Source organism: Porites lutea, chromosome 9, assembly GCF_958299795.1.
Source record: "Porites lutea chromosome 9, jaPorLute2.1, whole genome shotgun sequence".
Classification (NCBI taxonomy): Eukaryota; Metazoa; Cnidaria; class Anthozoa; order Scleractinia; family Poritidae; genus Porites; species Porites lutea.
Window position 1 is genome coordinate 11,130,647 of NC_133209.1, and position 15,000 is coordinate 11,145,646.

A 15,000-nucleotide genomic window follows, 5' to 3' on the forward strand; every position below is an offset into this window, starting at 1 on the left:
ATCAAAGGAAGTGTAATTAAAATTCCTCGAATAAGAGGTATATTATTTTTGTTATGATATATATTATCAATAATAATTATTTTATTATTATTATTTATAACTATTTTAAAGCTCCACTTCATGATCATCATCGTCATCATCACTCCACGTGCCTGTGCCCGTCTTCCAACAGGGTTCCCTACCTTTGGCTGCTGCTCTTGTTTATTTGTCGCTGAAGTGCCAACCTGCTTTTCTTCTTTTTGCTTCTTTGCTCATCTTCAGGCCGGGCCTGACTTTCTTTCTCTTTTTCCTCTGTTTGTCATCCCGCTAATGCCACTGTTCAGTCACTAGATGTATCAAAGAACATTTCAATCCTATCCTGTGAGCAGAGTCTCCCCATACATTACTGACATTAAGGACAGACTCTGTCCCAGGCTGATCCAATCAAGTTTCATAAAGTTCTCCTATCTGTTACTCCACCTGACTTCCTTTGCCGCTCATGGCGCAGTAGCACCTGTTGTGGACCTTTGACTCTGTCAGTCGCCATACTCCTTGTAGACTGAGAAAACAGCCAACATTCCACAATGCCACCACTGGTTTCTTAGTGAAGTGACGTCTAAAGAACAACTGCAGAAATTCCATACTGATGACGTAGCTCTACTCTGGTCTGGGTAGTACTTCTGATTGGCTGTGCTGGGAGGGAAATTTTCTTAAACCAATCAGAAGTTCTACCCAGATCTGAGTAGTGACACTTCACTTCACTGACCCCAACCCTAACCCTAATGCTGCTGATGATGATGATGATCGTCATAATTCCATTTTATGTTTCATACAACTTCAGGTAGAGAAGAAAAACATTTTGATAAGTTCGTTGTTTCCCCCGATGGCAAGCATCTCGTGTTTCTTGGCAGCAATGGGTATTTAATTCTTCTTTCAAGCAAGGTTAGTTGAAGATGCCGTCAAAACACGCTATTTTAGTTAGTTTAATACTAGGTAATACTATCGTTCACTGCAGCAGGTTAACAGCAACTCCTCTTTTTTTTATTAGTTACATGTTTCAGAAGATATTTAGTAGTAGTCAATCGTATATCTTGTCTTATCTCTGTAGCCAACAAAAATACAAAAAATAGAAAACAAAAAGGCTATTGATATTTTTGTGCTATGGATGCTATGAATGTCGCTTGTTCCATCTCCCTCCTCTAGCGAAAGTCCTTAGACCGTCTGAGACGTTATGGGCAGGCGAATACGGTGTGCAAAATTAATCACTTTAAGTAAACCCCCCGTTCTGACTTCCTGTTCGTCTTAAGTTCTGTAGTCGGCCAACGTTACGCCATTCACCTTCAGTGTTATACCCGACATTGGACCTGTTTGTCCCCTTTTTTTTCCCACTTAATTGCTCGTGGGTCGTGATGTTCATTTTCTTGTAAACTAGAAGACGCGTTTTATCGTTTGTCGTATCAAGATACAAGAAATACAGCAAAGTTGTCACTTCTGTAAAAAGTTTATGATCATTGCTAGTCGAGCAGGCGAGTTCATCATCAGGATCAAGTTGCCCACCTGCCATTTTCAAGATCCTTTCATAAATTCTCTATCGATCTTTATCGATAAGTGATGAACGATCAAAACGGCTAGGCATCTTTATGTTCCAGGACTTCGTTCCTGTCAATAAAACGAAAGAACAAAAAATGCATATATGTTTAGCCATCTTCATGACAATCTTTGTTAGTAACGTATAGTTTTTACTTTTGATTGCAATTTTGTAGTCTTGATGCTGTACCATGGCGTTTCAAACCTGGGCTAACGTAAATGGTTATAATTGTTCTATTTGCTTCGTTTTGCAGACAAAACAGTGGGTTGATAATCTTAAGATGAATGGGTCAGTAGATGCGGTAGCATTCAACGCTGATGGATCTCGCATGTTTACTGCCGGAGGTACAGCTCATGTGCTTTTATCAGTTTGAATAAAAATCATTGGCCATCTTGGGCTAAGCAGGTTTTTTGTACTACAATTATTTAGTAGAAGGGTTGTCAGTGTATGTATTTTCCGTACCGACAGGCGACGGAGAGGTGTATGTGTGGAATATGAACACACGCAGTTGTGTGCACAAGTTTAGAGATGAAGGGTGTCTAAATTCCACTACCCTGGCGGCATCTGCAGATGGCCAGTATCTGGCCTGTGGGTAAGTGGTCATTAATTAACATGTATCTAGTGTCTGAATTATGGAAGGAAATCAAGGGTTTCACCAACCTCCGTCCCACCTTCTCTCACGATCCTTGAATTCAAGTCACGAAGCTATCAAAAATATTTTTTTTTCGTCAAGGTCTTTAAGAACATTATGCACCAGCTATTGCCGATTTTTAGGATAAGGAACATTGTTTGGATCACGTAGCTGAGCTTCGTGCCGTCCCCACGCACCCCTGCTTGGGGTAGTAAGCATCCCCCCAACCCTCAGAAGCACCTACTCCTTCGGCCATACTAACAAATATATAAACGCCTCTCCCCGCCCCTCACTTTCTACAGGGAAGGACATTACTTTTCCGATGATCACAGCTATTAAAGTTCGACTCCACCGGTTGCAAATATAGGAGAACAGCATCTTCTTTGCTGACTAACTTATATTATCTATCTCCGTGCCCTTGCAAAGTTGTTTTTACTGGTATGCATTAAATCGAGGCAAAAATAGTGTCAGTTTGTTGAAGGAGAAACTATAGGTTTTCCTTTAAAGGCCAAATTTTAGATAAGCACCCGCTCGCTTGCTAGCTTGCAAACAGCAGACGCATTTCCGGTCGTCGCTTCTCTCCCTCCGAGGGAGAGAAGCGACGACCGGAAATGCGTCTGCTGTTCGCAGGCTACTCGCTTGCATGTGGAAACACGATAATGCTATACTATCTAGTTTGATTATACGTTTGGCTTGAAATAAATCTTGAGGCGAGTTTGTCTCTCGGAAACTTTGAAGCTTAATCGGTAGTAAGGTTAAGAAAGTCAAAACTCTATTATCAGTTATTCCAGCTTTGGTCCTTAGTCCAAGATACACTACATGAATTGACCGCATTTTTCCGTTGCAGGTCAGATAGTGGTGTAGTTAATATATACGATGAGCAGTACTTACATCAAACTCAACCAAAACCCCTCAAGGCTGTAATGAATTTAACTACAAGTGTAAATAAAGCGCTGTTTAATTCCACAAGGTACGTGTCGTTTTTTGACAAACTTTTCGTTAAACTAGTAAAGAACGATTGCCACTCTGCCGGGAAAGAAACTTAAAAACTGATCTTTTTTCCTCCTGGAAGATTATTTTGCTGGCAGATGATCTTCTATGTCTCTATCGCAAAAGATCAGCTTTTCTGTCTGGTTCGTGTTTTCTATTCCAAGAGCCAAGAAAAAAGTTATCTTTTCATGTAAAGTTTTCTACAACTGAATCTTTGAGATTCCAGTGTAATTAACGACATGATTTTTCTGTTCCTCCTTTTGACGCTCCTCGCCTTGTTTCGTTTTTGTCATTTCTGACCAACTCGAAACATTTTTATTTGCAATGTACTTTGATTTTCGACGTTTACTCCCTCGTTGAGTCTATTGCCAATAAATATCAGGTTTAGATAAAAGTTCGGTGCACAAAAGAACCGTTTTCGTGGGCTCTTGTGTTAAAAAATACTTGCTCCCTTCCGCCCTTGGCATTCCCTGTTCATAGTAGTAATAAGGCATTAATAATAATAATAATAATAATAATAATAATAATAATAATAATAATAATGATGGAATTTATATAGCGCTTATACATCGCTGTTCTAATTAATAGTTAATAGTTAATAGTTTTCTTTTGTTCTTTGTAGCGAAGTTTTGGCGATTTCTTCAAAAGTTAAGAAAGATTGCTTTAAAATGGTAAGTAGACAGCTTTAGTACCTTGCGCGTAAAACATTAAACAAACTGGTACAAAACCAACCTTCCTCATTAGGTTTTGGGAAAACGAAGTGAGAACAAGTGGTTCAGTCAGTTTTGACCTAAGAAGACAGAATTTTCAGTGATGTATTCTTACGCTCATTTCCATTGTATACAGTGTATGTGCAAAAAGGGTTAGTAGAGGTCATGGAAAACCTGGAAAGTCATGGAATTTAAGACTTTCATTTTCTAGGCCTGGAAAGTCATGGAATTCAATTGTCGGTCCTTGAAGGTCATGGAGAATTAAAGTTTTGTTTGATGGATTAGTTACTGCAGGTGACAAGGCAAGGACAATGAAAGATGAAGAGGAGTAATTAAACAGCGCAAACGCCACGCATTTTTGCGAACACCAGAGTTTGTGTCTGTTGAACTCTTTAAGGTCCAAAAATACCCTAAAACAAGGAAAGTGTTTTAAATTTTTGAAAGCGACAACTAAACCTAAGGTCTTGGAAATTTTAAAAAGGTCATGGAAAAAGTCATGGAAAGTCATGGAATTTAAAGAGCCCAAAAGAATACGAACTCTGGTGCATGATTCACACAGTTATTCTAATGATAAGGCAAACATTTTTTCTGTAATTTCAGGTTCATTTACCGTCGCTCACTGTTTTTTCCAATTGGCCGACTTCACGCACTCCTCTTAGATACGTGCACACGTTCGATTTTTCGCCAAACAGCGGTTATCTTTCTATTGGTAACGATCGTGGGAAAGCGTTACTCTTTAGGTAAGTTTGTACCTTTGCGTCACGCTACTTAATAATTACAGAACAATACACACCTCAGATGCCAACCAGCTGAATCTGAGCGATAGAGGAGCTTGATGTTGCCTTTTTCATTGTTTCTTCGATGAGAAGTTTGCTTTGCTAATTCGTTGAGTCAGAGCTTTGTTAAATACGATTTAAAAAAAAAACGTTCCCAGAGTTTTTAGATGGTAGAGTATTAGTTCAGTCTTGTAAATAGTATAGATGTTATTTCAACCAACAAGGCATCTGTTTTGCAAGTTTTAAATGGACTTGGAATTTGCGAGCCTTTTTCTTCAGCAGTTGATTCCTGCAAAGATGAACTATTTTGCATTGGTATTGACGTAGTCACACAACGGTCGAGTCCCTGCACCAAGAAGCTACCCGTTTCTAAACACGACACATTTATTCTTGTTGCTTTGAGCAGGTTAAAGCACTACAAGGACTCGTGAAGGATGGATGTGATCAAAGGTTAAATTACTTGCAATCCACACTGGACGTGAGTTACTGACCAAGCATTCACTCTACTGAAAGACTGCGCTCCCGTAAAGTTACGAAGCAAAGTGAGGTTGTGACGTCATAATGACGCAAGAAAGCGAAAGCGCAGTATGCGTGCGTCTCTTACCGAGTTTACCGAGTTATGGAATAAAGCCCTTTCTCACATACCACTGGTAGCCATACCAAGCCGACCGCCGCAGCCTGACCGTTATTCCAAATTCGTAAAAATGTACACATAACATACCCCTAGAAAGGTGGAACACTAACAAAATTATAAAGTTGCATATTACATTTAAACAGTCTACAAAACTGAAATCTTAGGGTGGGAGGGTGGAAAGGTCAGTAATAGTAATCGCAACAAACGCAACTGCCCGCCTTTCGGTCACATGACCTATACCCAGGTCCCCAGTGTTGTGTGCGAAAAACATTTTCCACTTATTTCGTTACACTCAGCCTGTAGAAAATTACCCTTGACTATGAGAATCGCTTTTTACTGTTTTGAAGAATCATGTATATTTATTTTAACTTTGAAGTCCTTGTGAATTAGAAGATATGTAAAACTTTGTTCTAAGTTTTTCAAAATGCGATCATATCGGTTTTTAAATAGTTAAAATGTTAACTGTGAAACGTGAACTGAAATCATTGAAAGCCAGTTTCCTGTAATGTTATTTATTTTGCCTCCCACCTGGCTTGAGAAAGTAACAAATAAAGAAGTGTTTAAAACAGCTCAACTTCCACTCGTAGATTAGCCTTTGTACAGACCCCACCTCCCCTTCCAAGGAAACGTCTAACTTGTCTAGGACATGTGTTTCCTATGTCACCAACGACGCTCTTTCGCAGACTTCGAATTCCCCACTGGGGAAGGAAGAGGGATAAGGAGTCAGATAAGAAGTCACACGTGCGAATCAAAGGCAAGAAAACATGATGTAAACTTGTTTTCTCGCACTTATCCGTCGCAGCACTACTGATGAAAAGCAGAGAATTAAGCCACTGGAATCATAACACAACAGCTCCGACTACATGCACAGTTGTTATGAGTGCTTTGCTTTCTTTAGTAAATCTTTTCTACTCCTTGCTGTGGAAACTGTCCGGCTTCGATGTTATTTTTTTGTCGTCACGTTTCTTGATAGAACAGCGCGTTACAAACTGAAATAAGGGAACGGATGAGATGGAGGGACATGGTATCAATAGACAATAGTTAGATTTTTGTTTTGGACGAGGGAGCGAGGAAAGCTCAATAAGAAGCATGCGTTGGAATAGTTCAGTTTCGAATTAAAAATTACCGCTGAATACAAACATTAAGGACACATTCATACAGGGTTAACCTCGACACAAAGTAAAATATTCAGAAATTCCGGCAAGTAAGTGTTTGAAATTTGAATAGAAACAATAGACAGAGTAATAAACAGGTCTTTTTCTTGTTGGAATTTGTGAATTTATTACTTCAGATGGAGGCTAAGCCTGTAAAAATGCGTCTTCATAGCGAACTCGAAACTGGACTATTGTGAATACGCTGTGTGGCAACGCGACCGCGCGCACTGGAACGAGTGTGATGAGTGCTATGGTTATTTCCTTGACATTTGCATGCATTTCAAAAAATGTTTTCATTAACACGTATCTAAACGTGTCCAACTCAAATTGTTTTTAATATGATTTCAGGCGTTGAATATTAAAGAACTCGATGAGAAATCCTGCAATGGTATAACATGTTCATAATATGGTTGTGTCGTTAGTTTCCTCAGTCCCAATTACACTATTAAACTATATATATGTATTTATCCCGGTTTGATTTCTGAACTGATGTCCTTTCTCTGTCTGATTCTTCAGCTTTCGGCAGCAACTTACTGCAAAACAGAATGGTTATAATAAGTACACAGATGTTATTTATTTAAAAGAACTTTTTGCTGATATCATTACTCTTTTAGGTTATCCTTCATATATGGATATTTGAGTGACCCTTATTCTTTCTAATTTGCGCGAAAGAAGTAGGGAGGTATCATTTTATAAACCTCCGTAAAAAGGCTTCCCGAGCGTCAGAGAGCAAAACGAGGCGTGAGATAGGGAGGGGAAGGTTCTTCCTCCCTCCGTCCCCTCCTCATTTTCGTGTCTTTGTTTCAATTTTTATGCTTTGTTCGGAGGAGAATGCTTGCATCCTATGCAGGCTATTATTATTTTACTTGAAGGGGTTAGTTTCATAACAAACCACTGCTTAGTGTGTCGGAGTGGGGAGTGAATCACAGAAATTTGGTTTTATCAGTTGAGTCCAGTGAAGAAAGTCAATTCAATAGTGCAGTGATTTAGCCTCCCTCCTCGCAGACGTTCTTTTCGTTCGTCACGCAGTCCTATTAAGTCAACGTCTGCATGCGTTGGAGGCAAATAGTGGTTGAAAATTGACGTTTCGAGCACTAGTCCTTTCGTCAGTGTGAATTAAGAGAGGGAGGGATTGTGGGGTTGTGTGTATCGAATGGTGGAGTATGGCTATTGGCGGAAATATGGTAACACTGATGTAAAGAAGCAAGGATATTGATAATAAGTAATAATAATGATTATTATTTATATTGTTTATTTCGGGTTTTAGAATTCGAAGGTGTATGTAAAGAAAGTGGTGTCTAAAAGGATTAAACAAAAGAAAAAATACTGAATGAGAGCCTATTGGAAATTTTCAGAAAAAAGAGTCAATAAGGAATGTCATGTTTGAGCCTTGTTTTTAACTCGTTTTCACCCCGTGATGTTTTGTGCAGTCAAATTGTACTTGAATTTTTTGTAATCAAAAAACACTGTTTGAAATTTCGATTTGTCATGGCACTTAGCGAACGTCATGCTTTCAAAGATATCTTATATTTGATATGATACATGCTTTTCATTTGAATCTATACCCACCATGAAGCTTGCATCATTGCGAAAAATCCATGATGATCATTACCGCTGCCTCTTTCACCGCTGTAACCAATTTCGCCGACATCACCATCGCCACTATCGTCACCGTCATTACATCATCATCATCGTCGTCATCGTCATCATTATCGTTGGCACCTTCGTCGTCGTCTCCGTGACTTCTAGGACACCGAACTTTGCACTTGTCAAAGTTAAAGAACATTTGCTTATCAGGTCGCATTGTAGGAGAGAGGCATCACCTATCCATTGATTACCGTATACAAAGTCGTGTCATCCGCGAAGAGCCGTAGATAAAAATCAAAAGTCACGGGGGAATGAAGTCCTCACTATTCCAGACTCATGACATTGATATCTTGGGTAACCTGTGCTCCCAAACTAGTTTCCAGGTACGACAAGGAACTCGACCAACAGAAGCAGGCGCCATTTTGGATTTTGTGTGGACATGTGAGTATGAAAGGTAGATCGATCATCCAAATTCAGGCAAGTCGCCGGCAAATTCTTAGTAATATTTCTTCTTTAATTAGGGCTGAATATTGGAAGTCTCAACCCAGGAAGCTGTGTGAGTTTTGCAAGTGTTGGATTACAGACAACAAACCGGTATTTAAACTTTTAACACATGTCTTTCCAGCACCAGAGAAGTTTAAATCCAATATTAACTAGTTAATGGTTGATTTGAGGTGATATTTGGACCGATAATTGATCTGAATAGAGATTTTTTAACCTGTTTGCATACATCTTAATCTCGACACCCCCTCCTTTACTTTTTTTAGCCTCAAATTTATTAGGACACAAATAATTTCATCTAATTACAGGTCAATACAATAATGTTTGGGTGATCATTATATTAAATCTCATGACATATTTCCTTGATTATCGCCTGATACTGTTAGGAGAAATGATACTGATCAGGGCTAGGGCATAATGGGTTAAAATACTGCAACTAAGCACACACAACAACAACACCGAAACCTTTAAAGATTGTTATGTTATTTTGTAAGTTGTAAACATTGCATGTTCTTGTGTATATGTTTTATGACGTTAATTTTTACCAGTTATGTATGAGATGCTGCTCCTCTGCTAGTACAGTTAAACCTTCATGTGCCACTGCTTCTCTTATCAACCACCTCCTATAATTGCGACCACTTATCCAAAACACCAAAATTTTCTCAGTCAAATCCTTATGGTTCCTTATGGAACCTCTTGTAAATGCCCACCTCTCGTAAGCGACTGCAACCACTTCTTAGGATGATGGTTTTAGAATTTTCCCTTGTTTGTAATCTCTTCTAAGTGACTGTCTGATCTTTGTGTTCACTGTATGTGTTATGCCACTCAGAGTATGAGAAAAACTTTTAGAAACAACATGGATTTACATTATGTTGTAACCTAAAAGTTGTATGCAATACATCCTTTCCAAAAAGTACATGTCATCTCTTACAGGTGGACTCTTGTAAGCAACCACTATCTCTTCTCATTTTGGGTGGTTGTTTTGGGTGCTGTAGCTGATTTTCTTTACTAGGTCTCATGTAATTAGCAATAGCCTTAGAACTATAGAGCAAACCATTGAAATAATACCCCTAACCCTCAGAACAAATGGTAAAGATGAAAAGCTTCTTTTGCGATCATCACCAAGTGATGGCACTGCAAAATGTCTCAGCTATTTAAAAATCACATTTCCCGAAAGTGTCCATACCGTTGTCCAAATTCAATGAAGATTCCCACAGGGTTAATCCATACTACAGAATACTTTCCCTAAATATGCAGATGTACAATGGTTTGTTCCCTAGATGAGTATAACAAACATTTACTACTTGGGTAAGGATCACATTTGGAGGTTTGAATTTGGTTTTCATGACACCATGCATTTTTAATGATTTTGACACCATGCAGCTATTATTGATAGTGTTTTTAATAGATTTACTTTATAAAAACCTTATATAGCTATTGGAATTGAGTGCTATAAAAATGTGTTATTGTAATCCTTTGTTAGAGAAGAAAATATATTCTTCCTGCAAACATTCGCTAACTGATGCCTTTCTTTGTCACTTTGCTTTAGAGTGTAGAGTTTCATGAGAGAGGCAAGAAACACAAAGAAAATGTTCAGAGAAGAATTGAAGAGGTCAGTGAATAATTGCACATGAGGTAGTTATTTTTAAAGAAATTTGGCTGCTGCATCAGTTTAAGAGTAGGAAAACAGGTGTCAATGACATGTCCTATTCAGTCAGTGTTAACAAAAATCCTATTCAGTACTACACTCATCCATACCTTCTTATGAGGTGTCAACTATGGTACATGTAATAAAGATCATTAGCCACCATTGTCACCATTGGCTTTTGATTCTGGGTGTCCAAATAGTGGCTGGTCATCAGTATGAAACTGCATGTCATGAAATTAATATTTGCACATTGTGTCCCACGTGGGAAAAAGTTAACTTTTGAGGTGCACAACATTTTGCTATATTTTGTGTAATTTTTGCTTCGTTTAATTTAGATTTAAATTTCTTACATTTTCATAGGGTAACTAAATGTAAATTTTTTCTTTAAGGTGGGAAATAGCCTCTTGATCACAAAAGATAAATTTGTAGTTAGTTCATTCTGTTAAGGTGTAGTTTATTCGTTTCTTTGGAGTTTATTATTTTGTTTGCAATGTTAATTGTTTGCCACAGGTTAGGAAGAAAAGTAAAGAAGTTGGCAAGGCTGAAAAACAACTGCAAATGGACCTTGCAGCTATTGAAGCAGTTAGTCTACATTTTATTAATACTTCTATTTAAATATTTCTTTCTGTAGTTTTATGCATTGGCTCTGTTATTGACCTGACATACATTTCTTTCACTGTTCATCACTGTTATCGCTCATAGATACTTAGTTAAGTGTCTTAATACTGTTTATTAAAGATGCACTGGGTAAAAGACAAGTGTGGGCCTGTTTTTGGTAACTGAATACTTGAAACTGTTATTGGCAAACCTTAAAGGTGATGTCATCATGATGACCATTATAAAAAGGTCACCTCTATTATATATTAGTTAAAACCAGAGTGGTCTATCATCAATGCTGCATTCTGATTGGTTGAGCTACTACTAGGCTATATGTTGTAGCCCACTAATAGCGAAAAGCGCCGGCTTTGAAAACCAAAACAAAGGCGGCTGAATCGCATTTTGCTAGCTAAAGTTGTTTTGTCTTGATATTTTTGACCAACTAGTTGGATTTTACTAAAACAATAATTGTTTTAATAATTATTATTCCTCTTGCCCTCATGGCCTCTGAGCCCATTCGGGCTCGAGGAATAATTGTTAATTAGTCAAGAGGTTTGACTGTACTAATGTGATGTAGACCGTGAGCCAGCATTGTTATCTGGCTGCAGGGTTGGGATTTGAATTTGTTATCTTCTTTCCAGGCAGCTGTCATAGTGGTGAAAATATCTTGCTTGACCTCTAATCACACAACATTCAGTTTCTTCTTAAACTTAAACTCAAAGGTTAAGAATAAAGCTAGTTATCTTCGAAGAAAAATGTCATAATTTTATAAATTTTAATTATTTTTTCCTTGATCAGCATGATCATAATAAAAAGAAGTATTTATATCTATTACTGTATTTTGAAGAGTAAATAATGGTTTTTTAAATAAAACTTTTAGGTAGACTTAAACTTACTAATCCCTTTGTAATAAGTGTGATTTTGTTTTTTCACTCGTAGGCTGCCCTTAAGGCTTATCAGAAAGATCTGAATATACAAACTCCTTCCTCCAAGTCTGAAACCACAGAGGAGTCTACGACTAAAACAGCAGAAAATGAAACCTGTTCTAAAGGAGAAACTACTGCAGGTATGTGTGTAGTTTTTAAGAAAAAAAAAGAATGTTGATTTTAGCTTATTTTAATTAAAATAGTTTGACCTGTAATAAAAAGAAGTGTAGGTTGAATTTTAGTTTTATTGTTTTTCCTTCATTAAAAAATTTTAACAAGGGATACACAAATGCAAAATTGAACCACAACATAATAAAAATAATAATTAAAAATGCTCTACATTATTTCCTTCTTGAAATCATTGTTTTCAAATCTGCAATGTCATTAACTTTATTTTGCATACAATTCAATTTGGCCTAAGACTTTTTTCTTTTTATCCAGGTTTGGCCATGACATTAATTTGACAATTAAGCTTGATGTGAATTTTTAGTTGTTCTAATGTACAATGTTCAGTAGACGTTGGTGGATGGTTGTTAATTTAACTGATTCTTTCGCAGCCAATAGTCAGTCAAGCATTTAACTTATATATAGGTCTTCATATTTTATTATTGACTGGTTATTACTATACAATGACCTTATTGGGGGATTAAATCTGATGGTGACATGATACTTGACCAAAATAAGAAGTGGCCAGACATCAGCAAGAATACACTCATTCTGTTGTTCAATAATATTATACCAGCCAACCATGAAACAATGGTCTGACAGTGTTAGTCCCTTGTTGTTGTTATATCAAACCCCATGCACTTCCCACTGTATTTACATGATTTGGCTAACGGTTGTAGGTAAAACCAATCTCATGTTAAAACAATATTTAACCTAGTTTGGCTCAGACAACTTTAATTTAGGAAACTCTAGTATAACGAGAGAACAGATTTTTCCTTCAACTTACATACCACCTGAAATTGGACTTACTAAGTGGACAGGCAATGTGTCAACAGACTGTACATCAGCCCTTTGCTTCGTTTAAGACACCTTTGAACATGTTTGTGTTTCTTGCAGCCTGCTTTGTTTCATATGAAGGTAGTTTAGCCACTATGACCTGCACTCATGGCTGGAATATTTGGCAAACACCTGAAGGCTATTATTACTATTACAACACAGCAACACAAGGTACAATGTAACAAACTTTTGGAGATTATTGATAACTTTATAGACAGTACTAGCTGAACTGAGTACAGTGCAGTTTAGAAAAGTTAGGCCAACTCTGGACTCCTGTAACTACAGCTGACAAATTACCACTCTTAAAAATTGGGCTTTGAGCTTTTCAGTATAATAAAGGCTAACATTAAATATGGAGCTGGGCTGCACTCTCCTGTGTTCTGTACTGTATGATTACATCATTGTTCACAACAAAAATTGTCTGGAGGCTGCCTGGTTGGTTGTGTGCAAGTATAAGGTGGTTTCGTAACCTCTAGAATAGGATAGGTTGATGAGCAGGGGTATGGGAGGGGGGTGGGTATTGCAAATGTAAGAAACTCCTCTCATCATCTGAAGAAGTTGGCATCTTTAAATCACTAGTTATTGAATTTGATTTCCACTCTCGATAACCTGTCACTTGCTCAGGCAAGAATGATTTGAAAAAATATTAGTTAAATGTTTGTGAAACAGGAATGTCCACATAGAGAATAATGCTAAATGTACAGACTGGGTGTAAGTTACTTGCCTTCGGCAAAATAAGAATTCTGAGACTCCAGTAGTAATCTATCACAGATATTGATTCCTCTTAGTTGGGAAGAGGAAAATTTTCTTTTTCAAGATCTCAGGTAACACTTTGTCAGTTAGTATCAATCATCACATGCTCTGTGACCGTTTATTTAACCTCCAACCAGTCATATACTATTAAAGTATAAGCTTAAGTAAGCTTAATTTGCCATTCTAGAACTTTTACCTATTATTTGTTCCAGTCTGTATGTCTGTACATAGCTCAGCATTTTATTATTATATGTACATGTAAGAGTGGCCATGAGGCCAGTGCCAGCCAAGGTTTCATTTACATGATGAAGCAACTCAACATGATTCCTTTTTTTTTCTTTAAGTAACACAGTGGGAATCACCATCATGTTTGTTGCCAACAGCACCACAGAATACAAGGTATGCTATTTTAATGTTTTATCTTTCATTGTTTTGAAATTATCATTATTATTACTGTTATTTTTTATTATTTTGACCGTGACACTTGAAGTCTTCTTATCAAGTTGTTCTTTTTTCATTCATGATATTCATTCTTTGTAATAATTTTTATAAAACTTTCAGCCATTCAGAGAAAAATAAACCTACAAGTGAGGGTCCCCAAGTTGCTCTTCAAGATGTAAGTTTTAAATTTATGCTGTTAAGTAGGTCTGCTACAAAGCGAAATAAATAACAAAAGCGATTTCTAAAAAAAGATTAAAATATGAAGTCAACAAATACCTTATCTCCTTGCAGGTAAATGGAATATTGTGTTACGGTTATTATCTGCAGTGTTCTTTCTTTACAATTTTTCTAATCTATCAACTGCCCTTTGTCTTCCCTACTACATTTTGAGCTCTGTGCTGACCTGTGCTTAGCACCTTGTTTACTCTATAAAATTCTGCTTGTTTTAGGCTTTTTTGAATGTGAAGAGTGACATGTAATCGAGACCGGAGGAAAAAAAAAAACGTAAGAGAAGGAGAGGGACCTACACCCCCTTGCTGGTTTTCCATTCTTTGCGCTGTCGTCACTACACACACGTATCTGAATGCCTGGCCATGCTACTCTATAAATAAACATAACTGATAAAATAACACAGACTATGGTTAAATATTAAATGTTATCACAGGAATCAGAGGAAAATCTCTGACTTTGATTGAATTGTTCCACCTCAGGGTTATGTCAGTCTAAGAAAGGGGTTGATGCATGGGCAGTCAAACCATCTTGGATTTGCCCTGTTGCTGGGAATCATGACCACATACATGGCATAATTATTGATAAATTTTCACTGATAAGTCAATAAAAGCTAATGGTTTGCATTGATACATAGACTGTGAAAAAAAAAGAAAGTTAGTTTATTTTCCTGTCCGTGGAGTTTCCTGTTGCTATCAACAGGAAACTCAACGGACAGGCAAATAAACTAACGTGAATCAACTTTCAACACACCAGAAGTATGGTTGTAACAAATTGTGCAAACCTGTTGATTTAATACTACTGAGGTTCTTAGACTTTTAGTCTCGTGAATAAGCTCTTATTTGCTTTATTTAT

General features: G+C 37.3%; 2 protein-coding genes across 2 annotated transcripts in view; both read left to right on the forward strand.

Moving 5' to 3' along the window:
* Positions 1-5,876, forward strand: part of LOC140947546 (U3 small nucleolar RNA-associated protein 18 homolog) — a 14,920-nt gene extending 9,044 nt beyond the window's left edge. Inside the window, exons 7-14 of the mRNA XM_073396686.1 lie at positions 1-37; positions 821-921; positions 1,821-1,911; positions 2,036-2,159; positions 3,046-3,168; positions 3,811-3,859; positions 4,499-4,638; positions 5,081-5,876. The exon at positions 1-37 is cut by the window's left edge and continues 135 nt beyond it. Of these exons, the coding sequence (XP_073252787.1) occupies positions 1-37; positions 821-921; positions 1,821-1,911; positions 2,036-2,159; positions 3,046-3,168; positions 3,811-3,859; positions 4,499-4,638; positions 5,081-5,105 (690 nt within the window). The 3' untranslated portion in view covers positions 5,106-5,876. The remainder of the gene's footprint in view (positions 38-820; positions 922-1,820; positions 1,912-2,035; positions 2,160-3,045; positions 3,169-3,810; positions 3,860-4,498; positions 4,639-5,080) is intronic.
* A 2,551-nt stretch (positions 5,877-8,427) lies between these two features.
* The window catches only part of LOC140947801 (WW domain-binding protein 4-like), a 7,836-nt gene continuing 1,263 nt past the window's right edge, over positions 8,428-15,000 (forward strand). The window contains exons 1-8 of the mRNA XM_073396998.1: positions 8,428-8,490; positions 8,571-8,643; positions 10,100-10,162; positions 10,709-10,780; positions 11,735-11,861; positions 12,784-12,894; positions 13,821-13,875; positions 14,038-14,092. Coding sequence (XP_073253099.1) covers positions 8,489-8,490; positions 8,571-8,643; positions 10,100-10,162; positions 10,709-10,780; positions 11,735-11,861; positions 12,784-12,894; positions 13,821-13,875; positions 14,038-14,092 — 558 coding nt within the window. The 5' untranslated portion in view covers positions 8,428-8,488. The remainder of the gene's footprint in view (positions 8,491-8,570; positions 8,644-10,099; positions 10,163-10,708; positions 10,781-11,734; positions 11,862-12,783; positions 12,895-13,820; positions 13,876-14,037; positions 14,093-15,000) is intronic.